This window comes from Lepidochelys olivacea (assembly GCF_965140295.1).
Source record: "Lepidochelys olivacea isolate rLepOli2 genome assembly, chromosome: 9".
In the NCBI taxonomy this organism is placed as follows: domain Eukaryota; kingdom Metazoa; phylum Chordata; order Testudines; family Cheloniidae; genus Lepidochelys; species Lepidochelys olivacea.
In genome coordinates this window covers 34,262,490-34,284,873 of record NC_140419.1, presented here as the reverse complement: position 1 = coordinate 34,284,873, position 22,384 = coordinate 34,262,490, and the positions used below count along the sequence as shown (strand labels likewise).

Sequence of the window (22,384 nt, the reverse complement as noted above, 5' to 3'; positions counted from 1 at the left end):
GGTTGGCCTTTGTCCCCCTGATGATGATGAAGATGATGATGAAGAAGAAAATGATGATTCTTCGCTGTTTCTGTTCGATAATGTACAAAACCAAGAGGATAACTAAGCACTATAATATTTGTATTACCATAGTGCCTAGAGTTCCCGACCGAGATTGGAGACCCACTGTGCTAGGAGCAGTACTTCTATCTAATAAGAAACAATTCAAGCCCTGACAGACTTACAAAATAAATAAACAAGACAAAATGTGGAGAAGAGGAAGTACTACTAGTCCCATTTTACAGATAGGAGAATGTAAACACAACGGTTAAGCAATTTTCCTGATGTCATGCAGGAAATGTGGAACAGAGCTGGGAAAGGAATCCACATCTTTGAATCTCAGGCCTGTGTTTTAACCAAGGACCATCTTCCCCTCAATTTAACTTCTCAGGTATTGTGGTTCCTGCTGCAAGATACTGTAAGAGCACAACTGCGGCTGCATACCAATATCGGAGTGAAAACGTTGTCCTGTGAAGCAGATTTTTTTTGTTAGCGTTTGCAGAACAGCAATTTTTAAAACCTCCCTTTTCACAGGTTCACTTTCACACAACCCTCCCTCCTTCCCCCCAGTCTGTGACATGTACTGCAGTTTTTGCCAATGAAAACTGTGTTTCAAAACGATAAAATATTGGGAAAATGTCTGTGGATCGTGACAAACTATTCTAACCAGATGTGTTCAACAGAAATAGGTTAGGCTGGCTAGTGTAATTATTCTCATATGAAAATATTTGGATACTCCAGAGAAATATATGAAGGAATTAATGTTCAGTTTCTGTTTTTATAAAGTAGCGTATTTTAACTATATGAACTCAAAGTGGAGATGTCACACCAGATGGAAACTTTACAGGGAGAAACTATCATACAAATACTTCTATCAGCACCACCAGCTGTCATTATAATTGTGATGCTCGTTTTGGATCAATTTCCAGAATTTACAGTCCCAATTAAGAGTGAAATAAAATATAGCCCACTACAAACTTTGCCTTTATTTTAAAAAAGAAACCACAAACAAAAACCCCAAGGCTCAAAATTTCTTTTTACACCAGTAGAACTACTGATATCAGTGGCTTTGCCTGGATGTAACTGAGTGTAGGATTTGACCTCTCTGGCCTTGTCTATGCTAAAAAGACTTATTTTAGTAGGACCCATTTGGTTCCCTTAGAAGGGTTATAAAACACCACACATTTCCACACAAGTAATTCATACAGTCTTTATGAATTCTGAGAATTGCTTCTATAGGTCTAAAAAACATTTGGTTCTCAATTGGTTTAACATCCGCATCTATTCCCCAGCATAGCCTACCTCTATTGCTACGGACACCCTAACTTTTCTTTGCTTTGCACAACGCCATGGAGCATACTATCAGCGCTCAATAAATTCTAATAATGAATCCTAAGAATGTCCAGTGCATCAATCCATTACTACTATGAGAGGGGATTAAATATATATTCCATGGACAACACAAAATCTAACTATTGTAAAGCAATGGGTCTTAAACAACCCTGGCTCTTTTCATGTCATTTTGTGTATATTCTGTATTTGGTGAGACAAGAACTCCTTGGCTTCCTTTCATGCTCTTTTATTTTGCCCCAGATGCACCCAGCTAACCATCAACAATCTAATATGGAAAAAAGCCAGTATTTTGGAACAGTTACTAACAGAGATGGAAAATAAAAGAGCAATAAACACAAACAGACAATAGGTTCAACAACACTTTCCCCCCACCACCAAATACGGAGGAAGGGTGCGAGTGAGGGGGTGGGAGAGAGCGCGCAAAGGAATATTTTTGTTTTCTTACTAATTCAGACATCTAGAGCAACTCTTCCACAGCTGTCAATATTTGGCCAGAGTATAGACCTTGCACTCTCTTGAATTTAGCCTGTATAAGAGTGCCTGGGTCTTCATAGGTCTGTCCCTGGGGGAAATTGAGGGTCAGAACTACCAGCGTTTCCTTAAACCAGGGTTTCCTGTATGGTAGTGTCTAATGCTGCTGCTGCTTCATGAGAAGATGGATTCTCCTGTGGATTCCTTGCAACTTTTGTGCTCACCTGATGGTTCCCATGAGTACATTTAGGGCTGAATGGGACACTAAAATCCAATCCAGAACACGTTACCCGTTGAAAGCAACAAAACTCATTTCAGTAAAAAAAACCACAACAATAAATATTCTGTTAAACAGTGGTACAGAGGGAATCTGTCATAGTCTAGTGATGACTGAGGTAAGATTCAGAGTAATCTATTTTAAGTTACAAATAAATAATTTATTAAGTAAACACAGAGCTGCTGCTGTCTAGACTGGCTTGGATAGTCTGTCTTTCTCTGCCTCTGCAGATGGTCTCTCGCTTTCTCTGTGAGGCAACAGGAAGCATGGCAACTTTAAACTTGAGTCCTAACCTTCTATTGCACAGGATACAGTAGCCCTTATTTTCCTGAATCCTTACCTTGTGCTATTTGTTCCATTCTTAATCGGTCGCTCCCTGCCCTGTGCCCCTATAGTACGTTTTATATCCCTCAGCAGTGCTTCCCCAGATCATGCGATACATTTTAGGTACTGCTGAGTCAGAAAGGCACATTCTGCTCCTAGTGAAGTCAATGGGATTTTTGCCAGTGATTTCAGTGGGCACAGGACCCAGCTCCAGAGTGTGGATAGCAATGCAGAGGACAAAGGCAGATACTATAGTGACAGCCTGGAGCTGAAATCTAACCATATCATAGTATTGATACTTTTTCTTTCCAGAACATCTCAAAAATTTCTACTGGAAAAGAATCATAAGACATGGCTGTTGGACTCTCCAAGTATGGGAGAGGAAAGATCTTAGAGTGGAGTAGTGCAGCAACAGGGGTGGCAAGAAAATTAACTAGGTAACTATTACTAGAAAGATTTAAATTTGGCGCGACAGCTCGGTGGGTTTTCAAGAACTGACCTAAGGGTTTAGGAATTGAGGAAAGAGAGTCAGAGTAAAGACAATAAAACTCATCTACTTCTGATATTATACTTGAAGTGATCCCTCTGATGTAAGGGTTGCTGAATTTCGGTGTTCCGGAAATCCAAACAGACTCAGCACTTATGGTTTTAACCCACAAGACGAGATAAAAGTTACAAGGGTGGGAGGATACGTGAATCTGAGGATCTTCTGATGTTAATCCATTTCTAATTGCCACATCAGCGTAAGCTACAACATGTGGGAAACTTTCCAACAATTTCCACACCCCCATTAGATAACATGCAGCAAATACTTTGGGCAAGTTCTTTTTTTCTGATGAGATGCATTAAAGACTAGTATCCTCTATTGTAACAGAATCAGCATGATTGATTAGATTGAGTAACAGGAACCCCCCTGTCAATGACTTTCTGTGTGACCTTGGGACAATCCCTTAAACCCTCTGTTTCCCAGTTGACGAATGGCAATAATGTATATTGTAAGACCACACAGAAATGGTGTGGGGATTAATGTTTGTAACGCACTCTGAAGATATAAAGTGCTAAATATTACTGTGCTGCATATTGACACTGTCAGCTATTCTCAACTTTCCTTTTTGCATAAGAAGTCCTTTCTCAATAGTCAAGTCAAGGGTTGTGTTAACATTGTGGAGTGTGATTTACAAAGTAGCATTAAAGCTGTTGAATTTAAGGTGCTGTTGGTATTGTCATAATCACTTCACTTCAGTATTCAGCTTCCTGTATTTCTGCACTAGAGATGGTCCCTCATTTTTCTAGATTATATTGGGTATCCTGGTTTGTGGAAAAAACAAACTCCAAACAGAGACTGTAGCCTTGTAATAAGCTAAAGCCACCAACCTGCAAAGACTTGCGCACTTGCTTAAATCTAAGCATGTGAGAATTCCTATTGAAGAGGATATTTTCCACCATCATAGCTGTTTGGGCAGCCAGGAACAATGAGGAATCCAGAAGAACCCTGGCTTCATGGTCTGAGGGCATCTGTCCTCAATGGGTGGTGTTATAGAGAAGGTGAATGAGTTAAAATTACAGCTGGTCAGAATGTTTTACATGAAATTTAAATTTTGTCAAAAGTATTGTTAGTGCTGGGATGATAAACTTGGCTCTGATTAGGTAGAGCAGGGACTAGAACCTGGGTCTCCCACATCCTAGGTGAGTTTGCTAACCACTAAACATGGATGTATTTCCACTCACTCTCAAAGCTCAGTTTTTGATCTGAAAAAGGATATTTTGACAACTCTGTTTCAATAAAAACATTTGAAAGGTTTTGTTTTTGCTCTCATGAAAAATGAAAACAAATTTAGAAACCTCACAAGTTGCTGTGAAATTGAATTGTTGTCCTCCAATCAGCTCTAATTAAAATTTTAAGGCCTGTGATATACAGGAGGTCAGATCAGATGATGATAAAATGGTTCATTCTGGCCTTAAAAAAAATCTACAGGAGCAGGTATAAATCCATGAAAAGATGGGAGTATTCATGTATTTATACATGCTCCTGTATTTTCCACTCCATGCATCTGATGAAGTGGGTTCTAGCCCACGAAAGCTTTTGCCCAAATAAATTTGTTAGTCTCTAAGGTGCCACAAGGACTCCTAGTTGTTTTTGCTGATACAGACTTACACAACTACCACTCTGAAACCTGTCACCAAAGGTACATAGTAATCAGGCAGGTGTTTAAAACAATAAAGGCCTATAGGCCTGTGTTCTGTTTTGTTCTTTCCTTGCCAGTGTTGGGTAAGTCCACTGAGCCCTGATGTCCCTTCTCTGGGCTAAGAATGACAGACTCCTACAATATCTTTTGTGTTTCTTGGTCAGAGATTCCTCTCTAGCCACTACTGCCCTCACAAACCTTTCCTGCCTTAGCCAGTCTCTCAAAAGTTTTCCCTTTTGATCCTAGGATTTGGGCCTGGGAAGAATAAACACTGCCAGCCTACCTGGAGCTAGGCAGGGGCTAGGGGGACATTCCCCAATGTAATAGCTTCCCTGTTTCCTTACGGGACCCTTGACTTTCTTATCTTTACCATTGTTTTGTTTCCTGTTGGTTTCTCCCAAAAGCCTCCTTTCACTTAACTCTGGGCAGTCAGGCTGGGTAACATCAAGTAGGAAAACTGAAGTACACATATTTATTGGAGGGTGGGGTGGGGGAGATTGTCCTCATCTCTACATCTGTTATGCACCTATAGCCATACCAAATGGCAAAATATTCTTGTCGAAACTAGTGACTCCCAAAACGACCAGCTTGTTTTAAAATGTCCAAAAGATAAACTTATATTAAAAATCCATACACCCCTTTCATCAGGAGATCTGTTATTTAAAAGGAAAGGTAATATCTGCATATACTCAGAAACATTCTAGCTATTATGCAGCCTCAACGACTTCAGTGTGGGAAATATCTTAGAATATAATTTTGTTTACATGTTTGTCTTAAGCTCTGAATGTTAAGGTAGAGAGTATTGCAGAACTACATAATTTATGCCCCCCATCACTGCAATACCTGAGTCTTCTCAGAGCCTTAATGTTACTGTGGATTGTTATCAGCAAAGAGGAAGAGTTGTAAGAGGCACATGGTCAGGGGGCTTTGGGCTGAAAGTCATTGTAAACCCCTTTATTATTGGAGTAAGGAGCCATTTGGGCAGGCATGATTGTAATGAAAATGCAGTTATCTTTCAAGCCAACATGAATTAATATGCTCCTAGGGCATCCACCTGTTTCTGTTTTTCAATTCAATTTTTTTAGTGAACTGTCTGCTATTTCTAACTAAGCAGCAAATGTCCAGTTCTCCTGATTCTCTTCCAATGTTCTGTCTCGTGTTCCAGTCCCAGCAGGTCATCTTATCTGTCACAGTGCTTTAATCCCTCACCATGCTAAAGTGGTTTTGTTAGAAGCATGACTTCTTGTTAGTTACTGAAAAGAATAGCTGCCCCCAGAAGGTTATGGTACATGGTCGTGCAGGAGAGGTAAAAGAACTGGGAGTAGGACAGCTCAGTTCTGGAAGGTGCACTTTAAAGTGCACTTTAAAAATAGACTGAGTCAAGGAGAGGAGAAGAGAGGGGAGAGTGTGGTGTAAGATGGGAAGCAGCCCCTTCTTCCCTGATGTAAATCTCATACCAGGTCAAGATGAAAAATTTAAAAACAGGCACTCCTTTATGTTCTATTTTGTAATTTACTTACAATACACACTACCTTTTCTATTAATTCCTAGGATCAGTAGTGCAAATTACACACTCTGGAGTCTGTTTCAGGTATTTATAAACTGAAATATTCAGAGAAGTCTTGGGGCCTCTGTTCCCACCTTCTGAAATGTCTAACACACTTATTTTCCTCTTCGCTAAATCTTGTACACATGAATTTGAGCTTCAGGCTTCAGTGATGGGCTCTGCTGGAAGAGGGCTAGGCTGTTTACTTGGTTGGTGGGTCAAGTTACCTTAACTGTGCATGTCTTAATGGAAGTTGACTGGTGTACACAGGCTCTTCCTAGGACTGCAGGTTTTGTAATGTGAGCTTCCAAGTCCAATACTGAGCATCTGTCTTCTCTAAAGCTACCAGACTTCAGCAGAGGCAGAATTTGTGTTTGGGACACTGCTACTGTGTGGTACTGCAGACAAATATGTCAACAAACTCACCTAGTTTCCAAATATTCTCTGATCTTCCCCACTTCTAGTTTGACAGTTATTCCATACTCACTACACAAGCTGCCTAACAATCCACAACTTTACATTGCAGCTGCCCCATCCTCTTGAAACTATCCCCAAGTAAACAGCCCCCTCCCCTCTTACCAGCTCTAAGGCAGACAACTTGTGGGGCTGTTCCCTCATCATAGAGAGCCAAATCCTGCTGGTGATTATTTTTTTCATGCAAACTCTCATGCTGTTTGTCCCAAGTAATGTTTATGTGGCCGATTTTCACTTTTAACCTAATTTTGGAACTCTGGTTGTTTGTGCATTGAAACAAGGGAAAATGTAACAAGCCACTTCAACTCATTGCACATGGGAGTGATTTCTGTTGTTCAGTGGAATTTCTGATGAGGTAAGAGTGACTGAGTTCACTGCAGTACAAAACTGAGTACGCTGCAGGGCTGGATTCAGGTATAGATACAGCAGGCCCATGCTCATAGCCCAGCTGCTGGAGCCATTTTGGTTACATCCTAATAACTGCTTACTCATCCCATCCCCCCAACATCCCAAGGACTTGTCTAAACAGGCTGTAACTATAACTGTTTAAATTCACACTCAGCTGATATCAGTATGACTTTTCCATGTAGACAAGCCCTAAATGAAAATTCCTAGACCTTGGGCTTGCAGAGAAAGCTTGAGACCAGAGTGTTCCCAGTGCAGTGGTGTCTGCCTAAGTCTAAAGAGAGCCTGAAACGATAGATTTTGAGGGTGTAAAGTCCTCTGCATCTCAATGGGAGTTAACTCCAAGATCCCTTTGCCCTGTGAATACCATTCCAACAGACGTCTGTGGCAGGCAGGGAAGAGCACAGTGGGTCTGCCAAGTATTGCACCCTGCCTCTCTATAGGCAAGGGGAAGAGGGCCCCGCTACCACTCCTGAGATGGAGGAGGAGGCCTGTTTCATTACCCTGCTGCTTGGGGAGTGGAGGGTGGACCTCACTGTAAATGGAAGCAGGGTCACAGTGTAGGGTGGTGATAGGGAGTCACAGTGTGCCGAGGCCCCCAGGCTGCCTTTATTTAGCTGTGCTACAGAAAGCTAGTGGTATATGTTACATTGGCCATTAACCTGGGACCAGGGGGAAGCTGGTCACCTACTCATCTATTGACTGTCCTCTCTTAGTATGTGTAAAAATATATATGTATTTTTGAGACTACCCAGGTAGAATGTGGCATCTGCCTGCAGGCTGCTTCTGCAGCTTGGTGCCACCTCCCCTATTCCTGACAAACATTTGCCATCAACATGAGCCTGCTGGGTGGGCACGCACGTAATGTCAGCGGTCTAACTAGTCCTTGTGTCTGCCATGACTACAAGAAATCCCCACCCAAACCTCCCAAAAGTCAAAAGGGACCATTGTATGCCACCATTCTTGCCAGCGTGGCATTAACCAAGAGGTTTGTGAGCTTAGATACGCTGGAATTCATGGCAGGCAGGCAGGACACAGATCAACAGCACAGTCTGCAGCTGTGCCCAAAGAGCAGGCAGAGTTTAGAAGAGAATGTCTATGCGCAATTGTGCACACAGACTCCAGCCTTTGTTCCCACACAAAATCATACTGTATCAGTCTGAATCTGACCTGTCCCTGCCAATGCCCTGTCATCGTACAATGGGGTATAGCAGGGTCCCCTCGCGCACACAAACAACTCCTGGCCACACTGTGTTATCACACCTAACCTTTACTCTCCCGCTCCTTGTCTCACCATTATCACTCAAGCTCCATGGTAGCCTGTCAGCTATACCTCCACTTGAATTGACACATCATAAGATTCCTTCTCTCCAAATTTACTGACATCAGCAGCAATCTGTCTGCCTCCCTGGCCCTAATTTTGATAAGTACCTTGTCAGTTGCTTGCATCTCCCAGATATATCAGACTTAAATGTTGTAGTTAGCCAGTTGCTAAGAATTGTCTGGGGAGGTAGGTCAAAAATGAGAGAGCTATTCTGTTACTTCAAGGCCTGCTTCCCACACGCCTCTTCCTAATGACTAGTTAGGGCCACTTGATAATGGGGCCTCTTTAAGAGCAATACGCTTTTCTTTTGGGAATGTAGAACAGCATCTCCTGCTCCCAGTGCCCGTAAACTCTTCTTGTGAGGAATACCTTTCGGGCTGCAACATTGGAGTACTCTGAAGTTTCTCCCAAGTTAAATGGTGTTTACTGATAAGTGTGAAGTTTATTTAGTATCTCTAATATGGAGAAAATAAAATGCTAGAGTCCCAAATGTGCCCACATTTATGAAGGTGCAAGTGGCATGGGAATCACAATCCCCAAGTAAATAAGGGCAGCAAATGAATTCCATGTTTTTTCTCTGAATACTGCAAAGGCAGAATGTTCTCCCGCTGAGAGAAGGAGTCCCCAAAGGTTTCTGTTGAGCCTCCTGAGCACATTCATTGATTCAAGGCCAGAATGGACCATAGTGATCATCTAGTCTGACCCCCTGTATGTCACACTTCAGGATTGATGGAAGCTTCCTAAAAGTGGGGGGGCCACCAGCGCCGGAGCCATGGCCCCATCCCTCATGCTGCCCCTTCTCCCCGAGGCCCTGCCCTTGCGCTGCCTCTTCCCCCTAAGACTCTGCCCCCTGCTTGCTCCTCTCTGCCACCTCCCTGCCTTCACTTACCCTTATGGCTGGTAAAAAGTGCGGCCATGGCCTCCTGGCTCCCCCATTCCAGCATCCTGACACAGGCCATAGCATTTCCCCCCAAAATAATCCCTAGATTATACTTTTTAGAAAGTAGAGCTACTACTTCAGAATGCCTCTTCCCGTCCCCACCCCCAACATGCAAATTGAATCTCATTTGTACATCAGAAACTCTACTTTTGTGATGTTATAAGCATGAAAAATGGATTATGGTTTCAGAACAATGTTTAAAAAAAGAGATAGAGGGGGAAACTTCTGCTTTGTCCATACTCCTTTTTGAAAAATAAATTCTCTCAAGAGGAAAATTCTAAACAGGAGAATATGATCTGACAAGTTTTTTTCAGTTCATGTATGACTTTCTGATGAGTGCCTGGTGGGAATAAACAGATACATAGATAGGAATGCCTATTTTATGACTTAACAAATGAAAGTACTGTATTTCTTATATTGCAATCACCAGAAGAATGGCAATATGCTCTATTAGGCAGATCACAGGACTAGGAGTGAGTGAGAAATTCCTGGGTTCTTTGTCATGTAATCTGTCTCAGTTTCCCATCGGTAACAGGATAAGAGTAATACTAACCTACCTCTCACGGGAACTATATGGTTTCATTAAGCTGCACTGAGTCAGCATACTGCAAGTCACTCAAACTGTTTGGATTTGCAAAGCTACCTGCAGTGTGAATGTGCAATGCTTTAATCACTTGTCATTCAACATAAAAACAGACATGTTTTTCTAGCTACAAGGAATCCTCTGCTTGAGTTAAAAAAATGCCAGTGATGGAGAATCCACCAATACTCTTCATAAATTGTTCCAATGGCTAATTATAATGGTTAACATTGGTTAGGCTCAACCAATGAGAGGTCAAGACTTAAGTGTATGATAAATCTGAAGTAAGTTTGCTTGATATTTGAGTGCTGACCTCTAGCTAGTCCAAATAAATTTCATGCACAACCTTCAATTTTTTGAAACCCAAAATTTGCTGGAAAGAAACACTGTTTTCATTAAGCACCACAGACTTTAAAAGGGGGCATATTTTTAGTATGTTCAGCTTGGAGACAAATATTTTGCATAGCTCTAATCATCCTTCTTTGAGTTCCTTTTCATTTAATTCACATCTCTTTTAATAAAATAAGGACTACAAAACTACACAGTACTGTATTCTGGATCCTTGTCTGTATCATTTCTCCTTAATATGCAGTTCCAAGGTGAGTAGGGAATTGAATGGGTAAACTGTAAATAAAGTATAGAGTTGCCAGACTCTTTCCTTCTTTTTTCCTATGCAAGACTTGAGAGTTCAAAAATGCTGGAGACTGCTCTCCTTGCTCTACAGTAGCAGAATTTTAATTATATTTATTTCTACCACTCATTGACTGTTATGCAATCTTTTATCTTCACTCCTACTTCTAGTGTTAGTTGCAGCTTTTACAAGTAGATTAGATTAAATTTCAGAAAGTTTGAATTGCTTTGAACTCTGTGAGGCTAAAGCTAAGGTATCACATTTTTTGAGGATTTCCCCATCATGCTATTAAATGTTCTTGTGTTGAGAAGAGATGAAAGAGCTCTCTTACTGAAACTCACTAACAGGCTGCAATTGTTGAGTAACAGCACAGCTGATAACGAGAGGAGCTTTCTGCAAAAGGGATGAATTGACTCAAGTTTGCAGCTCAGGAGTTTGCAACATTTTAAATAAATTAGTTCCGTGCAGAGCTAAATTGCAAATCAGTAGTATTGCCTCAATAGTTATGTCACTATTTGCAAGTAAAATAAGTAAATAAATAACCTGGGTCCAAAACTAGCTTTTTATCCCAATTCTCTGGGAGAGGTTAAATTGGTGGGACCGGATTCTCATCTGCTTTATGCTGGTGTAAATCAGGAATAACTTCATTGGCTTCAGTGGAGTTACTTCAGCATAAAACTGGTGTTAGACCAGAATCAGGCCCAGAGGATTTTATTTTCAATTTCTTGCATAAGGGGAGCTTCTGCCTTGATAACAGGCAACATAAAGATTGTAATGCTTCTAGTAGAATATAAGCATGGGAGAATTCTGATTCCTAGGGGTTAAGACAGCAAGTAAAAGCATGGCAATACAAAGAGAAATTAATGGCCCAATCCTACTGTCCCTGAAATCAATGGGAATTTTGCCATTTTGTTCATCAGGTGCAGTATTAAGCCCTAAGTTCAATGCAATTAACTTTAAAATTACCTGTTCATTTTTTGTCTATTTCAATAAAATATGAGGTAGCATTTAAAACATTTTTATGCTTTGTTAAGAATAATAGTGCAATAATCTTGACAAAAGCTAACACCAGAAGCCAAGCTCAGGAAAGCATGAAATTGAATAGGATGGAAAATAATGGCATTCCATATGTGGAGTTATTAGTCTTTTAGCAGCCTGGATCATGTATACAGTAAACCTGTCTAGCTGATTTATCAACCCTTCTATATATCTCTAGTAGCAGGGGAGGGACAAAAAACACAGAGCAGATTCCACCAGAAAAGCCCTGCTTTATGTTAGGATGTGTGATTGGTTGGATCACAGAAACCCCCTGGGGGTTGCCAACTGATTTGCCAAGACTACTTCTGCCCCTGCTTTCCCTGCCAGCTTGGGACTCCAGCACCCTGTCTTGCTGAGCCAGACATGCCAGTCTGCTCCAACACAGACCCAGGGTCTGAACCATGTGCCCCAAAGCTGCAGACTTAACTGAAAGCAACTTAAGAAGTGTTCCTGTCTTTAACACTGAGATGCCCAACTCCCAATGGGGTCCAAACCCCAAATAAATCTGTTTTACCCTGTATAAAGCTTACATAAATTGCTCGCCCTCTATAACACTGAGGGAGAGAGAGATATGCACAGCTACTTGTCCCCACCCCCAGGTATTAATACATACTCTGGGTTAATTAATAAGTAAAAAGTGATTTTATTAAATACAGAAAGTAGGATTTAAGTGGTTCCAAGTAATAGCAGACAGAACAAAGTGAATTACCAAGCAAAATAAAATAGAACATGCAAGTCTATGTCTAAGAAAACTGAATACAGATAAAAACCTCACCCTTAGAGGAATTCCAGTAAGCTTTCTTTTCAGACTAGTTTCCTTCTAGTCTGGGTCCTGCAATCATTCACACCCCCTGTAGTTACTGTCCTTTGTTCCAGTTTCTTTCAGGTATCCCTTAGGGGTGGAGAGGCTCTCTCTTTAGCCAGCTGAAGACAAAATGGAGGGGTCTCCCATGGGCTTACATAGACTTTCTCCTGTGGGTGGAGACCCCCTCCTCTCTCCTATGCAACGTCCAGCTAAAGGATGAGGTTTTGGAGTCACATGGGCAAGTCACATGTCTATGCATGACTCAGAACTTACAAGTAGCATCCATTGCGCACATGGTATCTTGAATGTCTCCAGAAAGACTTCTTATGTGGATTGGAGTCTTCCAACATCCATTGTTCCTTAAGTGCTTCTTGATTGGGCACTTAATTTGCACATTCCTTTCTCAAGAAGCTGACCAAATGCTTTACAAAGGCTACTTAAAAATCAAGCTAGTACACAGCCAATATTCATAACTTCAAATACAAAAATGATACATGCATACAAATAGGATTAATAGATTCAGTAGATCATAACCTTTACAGAGATATGTTACATGGCATAAGTAGCATAAAATATTCTAGTTATGTCATATATACATTCATAAGCATATTTCCATAAAGCCTTATGGGGGGCACCGTCACAGGATGCTTTTTCAGAAGAGACATATATAATCAAGTAAATATATACAGTAGAAGTATCCTGGATGCAAAATACTTATCTAGAAAAATAGGCTTTTATCCTACAATCCTTACTCACACTAGTAGTCTCATTGTAGCTTATGCTTAAATAAATTGGTTAGTCTCTAAGGTGCCACAAGTACTCCTTTTCTTTTTGTGAATACAGACTGACACGGCTGCTACTCTGCAACCATTGTAGAGAATGTGACTGATCACGAACCACTTGCCTGAGTAAGGTTTGCAGTGTTTAATTTGCCGCCATCTTACCTATTATATTTCATATATAATGTATCAAAACTCAGACCAAGCTTGTTCAGACAGGACCATGTTATTTTCTGCAAAAACTGAAATAGGAAAAATGTCCTGAAAAGTACAGTTTTTGACACTTTGCAGAATAGCATGTCTGGATTTTTACAGTTTTTTATCTTTGATTGAAGGGTAACTGTAGTGCTCAAGACAGCTAGTGGATTGACATCCTGGCGATGGGGTCTTCAATCTACCCACAAAGCCCACTCCTCCATTTTATGCATTTCCCAGACTTGGGTACAGAGAAACTGACATTGTATAGAAAGAGACTAGATTCTCTCTAGGCAGAATGCAAAGATGATTGTTCTTGAAATCCTGAGCTGTACTGTTGTGTGACTTGACTTGAAGCAGGATATATTATTTTCTGGTGAAAAGAGAAATTAAAAATCTGATGTGTTTTTTCCCCACATAAGAGGTGATTGGAAGAGGGTCAGCATAGAGGATTTCAGTTTCCCATTGGACGTAGGCTTGCCTCCATCTCAAGACAGACCAGTGTTCAGAGGCTTGTGTTATCGCAGCCTGTGCTGAACGTGTGCTGTATATAATAGAGTAAGATTTGCTAGTGAAATGAACGCAGTCTCTCTCTTCTTGTTGGATATTATTTAGAGTGATATTCAATATGGGTTTCTTCTTTTCATGCGGTGCTGATGGATGCTTTTTTAAAAAACAAACACAAATTAATAGTCCTATATTTATCAGACAACACAAGGAGAGATTATAATTGTAATTCCGTCTAGACAGCAGAGATATATCTCATACAGGCACATTAGTTTGTATATAATGTAGCTGTAGTAAACCCAGTAGTTACTCCTTAAGAAATTAATAGAAAAGTGGAACACAGTAAACAAAGAAAAAAGAATTCTGAGCCCTGGTAGTTTATTTCTGAGCAATATTTGTTCATTAGCTGGAAGGTATGCATTCAGCTTTCATCAAAGTCAGGCCGTTGCTACAAGGATGTTTGCAAATGCGTGAAAAGCTGATGTGTAAAGAGGTCAACTTCTGCATTGCCTTTAAGCTATAGCCTCCGTAGTTGGGTAAAGCAGATGCCTTTTAATACTTATCTGCAATGATGACTTGTTCATTACAATGTAATTATGCTTGCACTGTATATTTATACTGTATGGGTGAATGATAGTACAATATGTATGTATGTACTGCCAGCTCACCTCCCATCTGCTCTGATTTTTATAGTAAAACTTCCACTGCTCTGTACTCAAGGTTCAGAATAGATTCCTTCCCTACTGGGTGATTGGTATTAAAAAACCAAACCAAACCAAAAGCCAACCAAACAAGACCAAAAGAACACTTCAGTAAGGTGGATTAGCACTTGCTGGTCTACGGACATTTGTCTGTCTTAAGTTAAATTTAGTTCCCTTTTCTAGTCAAATAGAAAGATGGGTGTGTGTGAACATCAGAGGCTGTGCTAGCCCTTTTGGGGCCCTAAGCAGGAATATTTCCCTGCCCCCCTCGCAATTAGGGGCCCCGTTGAACTGTTCAGGACCCGAAGCAATTGCTTATGCCTAGCACTGGCTCTGGTGAACATCTTCCAACAGCTCATAGCATTTCTCAAAAGAATGTATATCTTCTATTTTAGTAGATGTTTCAAGGAGTTTACAGCATCCTCTATTGAAATCTCAGGCAGCCATCTTTGACCTTGTGCAGAGGTTTTTGAAGGAGATCCTGGCAAAGGCAACATACTAAGGTAAGGTTTCAGAGAAGCAGCCGCGTTAGTCTGTATTTGCAAAAAGAAAAGGAGGACTTGTGGCACCTTAGAGACTAACACATTTATTTGAGCATAAGCTTTCATGAGCTACAGCTCACTTCATCGGATGCATTCAGTGGAAAATACAGTGGGGAGATTTATATACATAGAGAACATGGAACAATGGGTGTTACCATACGCACTGTAACCAGAGTGATCACTTAAGGTGAGCTATTACCAGCAGGAGAGCGGGGGGCGGGGGGGGCGGAAGGGGGGGCGTTTGTAGTGATAATCAGGGTGGGCCATTTCCAGCAGTTGACAATAAAACTTCCTGCTATAGATTCTAGCACCAAAGTTTTCAGAATGATTTTTGCTTGCCTTTTTTGTGTGTTGGGTGGTGGTGGTTTTTGTTTTTCCAGTGTCCAGTTCAAGACCATTTAAAAGGGCCTGATTTTTAAACCATGGCTGCTCACTGTTTTCTGAATACCAGGCTGCTTTAATGTGCACCTAAAAATTGAGGAACCTCAAATCACTAGTCACTTTTGAAAATCTTGCCCTAATCCTATGTGATCTGCATCAGTTCCTTCCCTGGCTCCTTTTTTGTCTTCCACTGAGTTAAACTCTGCTCTAGAAATTCAGCAGAACTTGAATTTCAATCTCACTGAGTTCCTATTCTGTTTAGGAGAGACTGTGGGAAGAAAAAGAGCAGAGAGAACAGAGGATTGAATTTGTTTTCAGTTTTCTCTCTCTCTACTTCTTTTTTCTCATTCTAAGAGACTGAGAAACAGGCCTAATAAAAATAAATAAAAAGTATACACCATGTATCATATACAGTGCTGTAGCAGACAGGAGTTGGGTGTAGTTTCTTCAGATAATTTGTGAGCCTTCCCGTAGTATTCACTGTGTTCTATGTTTTCAAAACCAGCTAGAAAAGCGGTGGATATATTAGCACTGGTTGGGAATTTTCCATTTGAATGATTTTCTGATGGAAAATGCCCTGTTTGCAAAATTGAAATTTTTCCCCATGGAAAATTTTAGTTTTGCCAGAAAACTTTAAAAAAAAAAATGGAGAAAATTGAAATGGCAGCTCCCTGGCTGTCCACCTGAACAACTCTTGTCAATTTACCTGCAGGCAGGAAGTAAAACTGACAGGTGCCCAGACCTGAAGAAAGAGCTCTGTGTAAGCTTGAATGCTTGTCTCTCTGACTAACAGAAGCTGGTCCAATAAAAGATATTACCTCACCCACCTTGTCTTTCTAAGTGACTTCCAGGTGGGCATACAGCAATCTAAAACATTTTGTTTTGGTTCTCTTGAAATGGAATTCTTCTGAAAAAAATTAGCATTCTTGCCTTTTTATCCTGAGTTGAGATGATTTTTTTTCTTCAAAAAAATTAAAATTATTTCTGCAGGAAGGGACTTCCATTTTCTGGCTAGCTAGTCTATTTGTAAGTAAGTTATGCATGTAATATACACTGTTGTTTGGATCCCACTGTGCCCCTGTCATTTCTTCATAATACTATTGTTGTATATAAGGCAAAAGATACAACAGATGCCCCCTTGTTCTATTGTATGGTGGATTATTCTTTCCTTTTTTACCTAGCAGAGGATTCCTTTTAGCTAGAAAAATATGTCTGGTTTCAGAGTAGCAGCCGTGTTAGTCTGTATTTGCAAAAAGAAAAAGGAGGACTTGTGGCACCTTAGAAATGAACAAATTTATCTGAGCATACACTTTCATGAGCTACAGCTCACTTCATCGGTAGTCTCTAAGGTACCACAAGTACTCCTTTTCTTTTTTAAAAACGTGTCTGTTTTTGTGTTGAATGACAAGTGATTAAAGCATTGCACATTCACACTGCAGGTAGCTTTGCAAATCCAAACAGTTTGAGTGACTTGCAGTATGCTGACTCAATACAGCTTAATGAAATCATATAGTTCCCGTGAGAGGTAAGTATTACTCTTATCCTATTACTGATGGGGAAACTGAGACAGATTACATGACAAAGAACCCAGAAATTTCTCACTCACTCCTAGTCCTGTGATCTGCCTAACAGAGCATACTGCCATTCTGGTGGTGATAGTAATATAAGAAACACTTTCATTTGTTAAGTCATGAGAATAATCATTCCTATCTATGTATCTGTTTATCCGTACTCATCAGAAAGTCACCGATGAACTGAAAAAAACTTGTCAGTTCATATTCCCCAGATTAGAATATTCCTCTTGAGAATTTACTTTTCAAAAAGGAGTCTGGACAAAAGTAGAAGTTTCCCCCTCTATCTCCCTTTTATAAACATTGTTTTGAAACCATAATCCATTTTGCATGCTCATAACATCACGAAAGTACAGTTTCTGATGTACAAATCAGATTCAGTGTATGCATGTGGGGGCGGGGAAGGAAAGAGGCATTCTGAAGTAGTAGCTCTAATCAGTGCTTAGCATTCCAACTCTATATGATGCTGCACTTGCATAGAGCAAAAGCTTCATTAAACATTTTAAGTATATGCTTCAGTGGGCTTATCCGAGGAGAGAGAAGAATGATCTCCCACAGTGACTTGCACTATAACAGAGGAGTGTGTGAAGCATTGCTTTTGGACAAGGTATACACAGCTCATATATCTCAGGGTGTCCTCGTCTTTTTCAGACTGCTGACAGCAGGCGCAGAACTGTAGTTAAACTGGTCTCACTGCTTTTACAAAATGAAAGTGTTAATTTCCCAAACTGATTTCTGTACCCACCTTCCTGAAGAGAATTGACAAAAAATTTACCTCGGAGTTAGAGATCCAAGTAGGAGGCTGAAACATTAAGAAGTCAGATGACTCCCCCCAATCCTCCATCACCAGATAGAAACAACACACAAGCAAGTGAAAGTGTTTCCAGCCTGTTTCCGTAGTTAACTCATGGTTCATTCAGCCTGATGCATCTCAAGCCACAAACTGCAGTAAGTAGCAATCCAGGAGTTGCAGCCTTTCTTATTCAGTTGTTGAGAATGGAAAGGATGATCGTCACTATGAATTTAAGGGATGGGAAGCACAGGGGGCCTCACTGAGAGACCTCTGAAGACTCCAGATAGTAAGAATGGGACATTCTGCTCCCCTCCATTTACTTCAGGTTGTCAGATGAAGGCACTGGGCATTCCCAGGTGGATTTGGTGTAAGGGTACAGTCTCTACTAAGTAATGTGTTTTCTGAAAAACTTCAGTGTGCACCTGTATATTCGCCAACTGCAGCCAGCACATACCGAGAGCTCCTATACAAAACAGAGTCTGGTTAAATTCCAGTCCAACTGTCCAAGTTGAAATACCATTCCAGCTTGCTCAGAGTTTAACTATTTTCCAACACACAAAAAGAATCCCCACTTGTGCTATATGTCTATGTGCTCTCGACATAGATCAAAGTTGGTGAATACTGTTCCACTATACCTTAAATCATCTTAATGCATAAAACTGATTCTCCCAAATCTCTAAGTACCTGCTGATAGCCCCCTTTCAGCTTGGATCTTTTTGCAAAACAGTTTCAATCTTAATTATCCTAATTGCTTACTCTTGAGTTCACTTAGATAGTGAATAGGCACTTGAATGGCACTCAGGAGACCTGGGTTCTATTCCCACCTCTGTCGCTGGCCTGTTTGATGATCTTAAAAGCAAATCAAGTCCCCTGCCTGTGCCTCAGTTTCCCCATCCATAAAATGAGGATAATGTTACTGAGCTCCTATTGTAAAGTATTTTGAGATGTATGGATGGAAAGTGCCTTGTAAGAGCTGGGTATTTTTATTTACTTTATTTTTAGTTGGCTGTTTGCAATGCTAGGGAAGCTTCTTCCTATGGTAGGTGCAATTTTCTTTAAAGCCGATATTTCTTATGACTTCTAACAACTCTTCATTTGAATGATGTTTGCAAACTTGTTGAACTAGATATTCAGTGTAACTTGTGCACTGCATTTTTAAAAGTGAGGTCTGCTTTATTATGGAGCCTGGAAATGTTTAGAATGTGTAAATGGAAATGCTCTGAGAATATTTTTCAGGATGTTTGTGGAAATTATTCACTTGGCCCTCTGCCAGTTCTGTAGAAAGGTGTGAGTTCTACAAGCTGGAAGGGGGATGTTTTAATTTCTAATTTAGTGTGTGCATCCCAAGGGGTTCCAGCAATGTCCTAAGCTCAAAAATCAATTCACAATTTTTGTGTGTAGTTATTTCACAGCATGTGTTTATGTAGCTGTCCATATTTAACTATTAATGGCACCTCAGTCTGTGTGTGACATGCATTACTGCTAGAGGATACATAGTGCAAAGAAACAAAGCAGGAAAGTTGTTCTAAGCTTGTCCTGGTACGTCTCAGGACAAAGAGTGATTTAAAAACAAGCCCTGAGAGAGAGAGAGAAAGAGAGAGAGTGTAACAGGAGCCCAAAATTCAGCTGAAGACATCATGGAAACAAGCCCCCTCCAATTTATTTGGAACTGCCTCGGGAAGCTTTTAAATCATGCAGGTTTTTTTGTTAAATGTTGTTGGGATATGTCTGAAAGGCAGCCTGCCCTCTGTGTGGCAACATGACAAAGTTTGTGAGTTTCCTCAGTTTGGTTTTCTACCAGGTTAGACCACAAAGACTTGTTAAGGAAACAGATTTTACATATTAGCTTCCTCAAGAGAGAAAGCATGTGGGTGTCGCTTTTCTTTTTTAAGGAAGTGTTCTGCCCATTCTGAAGCAATATGGTTTGGCTTTGAGCTCCTAAGGGGAGCGGAGGTGTTTGTGGGCATTTGCAAGCCTTTCTAGGAGCAAGAGGACTTGCTGTCAGAAGTGGCATGTCCCCAGGCTGAGCTGAATCTAATATTGTTGATGAATGCAAACTGTTCTAAGCCAATGGAGATCAGACTCAGAACAAAGTACAAAGAGAATGGATTATGTCATTCACTCTTATTACCTTAACTGATTATACATGGGGACCATTCCTGCCTTATGTCTAACAGGTAGAGTTTCTCCTTTTTGCTACTAAGGTAAAGTAAGTGTTATTTTTGCTCCTCTTGCACCCACTACTTCTTTCTTTTCTTACATTTTATGTATGTTTTATTAAAAAAATCCAGTAAAAGAAATACTTTCCTTACAATTGGTAATAGACAGTGATCAATGCCAATAGTAATAATAATCCCAGGAAGTGCAATTCTTAGTTACAATTGTGTCTTCCTTTCACAGAAGTTGTAATCACTTTGCCATTCTCTCTGTGAGGCATGGGGGTGCTCTTTGTAACTGCTCTGCCTCCTTTTCTGGATGAGCAAAACACGAATCATGATACTTAACTTTTTTAAAGCGCTGTAGGATCTCTGTAGAATATGCCGTATGTACGTTAATTCCAAGGTTTGCTGACATAGCCTTGCAGTAAGATACGGAAATGGATGTACTGCAATGTGAGATCCATACTGTATACTAGAAAAGCTGGCTGAAAAGTGATAGTCTTGTAATTCTAAACTGGATACTGCATTGCAAAACTCATATGACTCGCATATTATGTATAGTTACTATAATATTAGTAAACCAAAACAGCCTTCCTGTATCTCTCTGCTTCACCAACTCCATTTCTTTTCATATCGCTCCCGGATACCTATCTTGTTTGCCTTGGGCATGTCTCTAAATTCCTTTCTTCCTTTGCTACTTGGTAACTGTACTGTACACAGATGTTTATTTTACATAGAACCATAGAAATGTGAGGCTAGAAGGGATCTCAAGAGGTTATCTAGTCCATCCATTTGCACTGAGGCAAGAGCAAGTAAACCTAGACAATCCCTGACTGGCTTTGTCTAACCTGTCTTAAAAATCTCCAGTGACATGGATTGTACAATCTCTTTAGGCAACCTTTTCCACTAAAGTATCCTCATAGTGTGAGGGGCTTTTTCCTAATATCTCACCTGAATATCTAACCTGAATCTGCCTTATATTTCCATTTATTTCTTAATGCTGTGACAAATTGTATAGAATAAAAGGTACTACTTGAATATATATTATTTATGGTAATTGGATGAATGGATTGAAGCTTCAGGTTTGAAAGGTCTATGGCTTAATCCTCCCCTGCTCCTGAGCTTTGCTTTATGGAAGAGCCATGGAGCCAGGCCGGATTCAGACAGCTGTGGCTCCTTGGTTCTGTGCTAGCCTAAGGATTGTTTTAACTAGCAACATTTTTTATGGGTCCTATAGGAGCTTTGTAGGAATAAATAATAGACTCATAGACTTTAAGGTCAGAAGGGACCATTATGATCATCTAGTCTGACCTCCTGCACCATGCAGGCCACAGAATCTCACCCACTCCTATAACAAACCCCTGACCTATATCTGAACTACTGAAGTCCTCAACTTGTGGTTTAAAACCTTCAAGGTGCAGAGAATCCTCCAGCAAGTGACCCATGCCCCACGCTGCAGAGGAAGACGAAAAAACCCCCAGGGCCTCTGCCAATCTGTCCTGGAGGAAAATTCCTTCCCGACCCCAAATATGGAAATCAGCTAACCCCTGAGCATGTGGGCAAGACTCACCAGGCAGACACACAGGAAAGAATTCTCTGTAGTAACTCAGATCCCACCCTATCTAGTGTCCCATCACAGGCCATTGGGCATATTTACCGCTAATAGTCAAAGATCAATTATTTGCCAGAATTAGGCTTATCCCATCATACCATCCCTTCCATAAACTTATCAAGCTTAGTCTTGAAGCCAGATATGTCTTTTGCCTCCACTGCTCCCCTTTAAGGGCTATTCCAGAACTTCACTCCTCTGATAGTAAGAAACCTTCATCTAATTTCAAGTCTAAACTTCCTGATGGCCAGTTTATATCCATTTGTTCTTGTGTCCACATTGGTACTGAGCTTAAATAATTCCTCTCCCTCTCCGGTATTTATCCCTCTAATATATTTATTGAGAGCAACCATATCTCCCGTCAGCCTTCTTTTGGTTAGGCTAAAGAAGCCAAGCTCATTGAGTCTCCTTTCATAAGACCGGTTTTCCATTCCTTGGGTCATCCTAGTAGCCCTTCTCTGTACCTGTTCCAATTTGAATTCATCCTTCTTAAACATGGGAGACCAGAATTGCACCCAATATTCCAGATGAGGTCTCACCAGTGCCTTGTATAATGGTACTAACACCTCCTATCTCTACTGGAAATACCTCGCCTGATGCATCCCAAGACTGCATTAGCTGTTTTCACATCCATATCACATTGGCAGTTCACAGTCATACTGTGGTCAACCAATACTCCAAGGTCCTTCTCCTCCTCTGTTACTTCCAAGTGATGCGTCCCCAGTTTATAACAAAAATTATTATTATTAATCCC

The 22,384-nt window shown here is 40.6% G+C and overlaps 1 protein-coding gene across 28 annotated transcripts in view; it reads left to right on the top strand.

Annotated features, from left to right (window-relative positions):
• The window catches only part of LOC311526795 (uncharacterized protein), a 316,378-nt gene that overhangs the window by 142,247 nt on the left and 151,747 nt on the right, over positions 1 to 22,384 (top strand). For 6 of the 28 annotated variants that reach the window (XR_014713141.1, XR_014713153.1, XR_014713154.1 and 3 more), the window contains 2 exons: positions 14,971 to 15,078; positions 16,938 to 17,023. The exons of 15 other annotated variants lie outside the window; for them this stretch is intronic. Coding sequence is in view for 1 of the 13 variants with exons in the window: in XM_084640205.1 (XP_084496331.1) it covers positions 2 to 106 (105 nt within the window). In the remaining 12 variants the exon portion in view is untranslated. Of the gene's footprint in view, position 1; positions 4,264 to 14,970; positions 15,079 to 16,937; positions 17,024 to 18,864; positions 18,902 to 22,384 lie in introns of those variants that run through there. 7 more of the 28 variants (XR_014713151.1, XR_014713152.1, XR_014713134.1 and 4 more) reach the window with 5 other exon arrangements.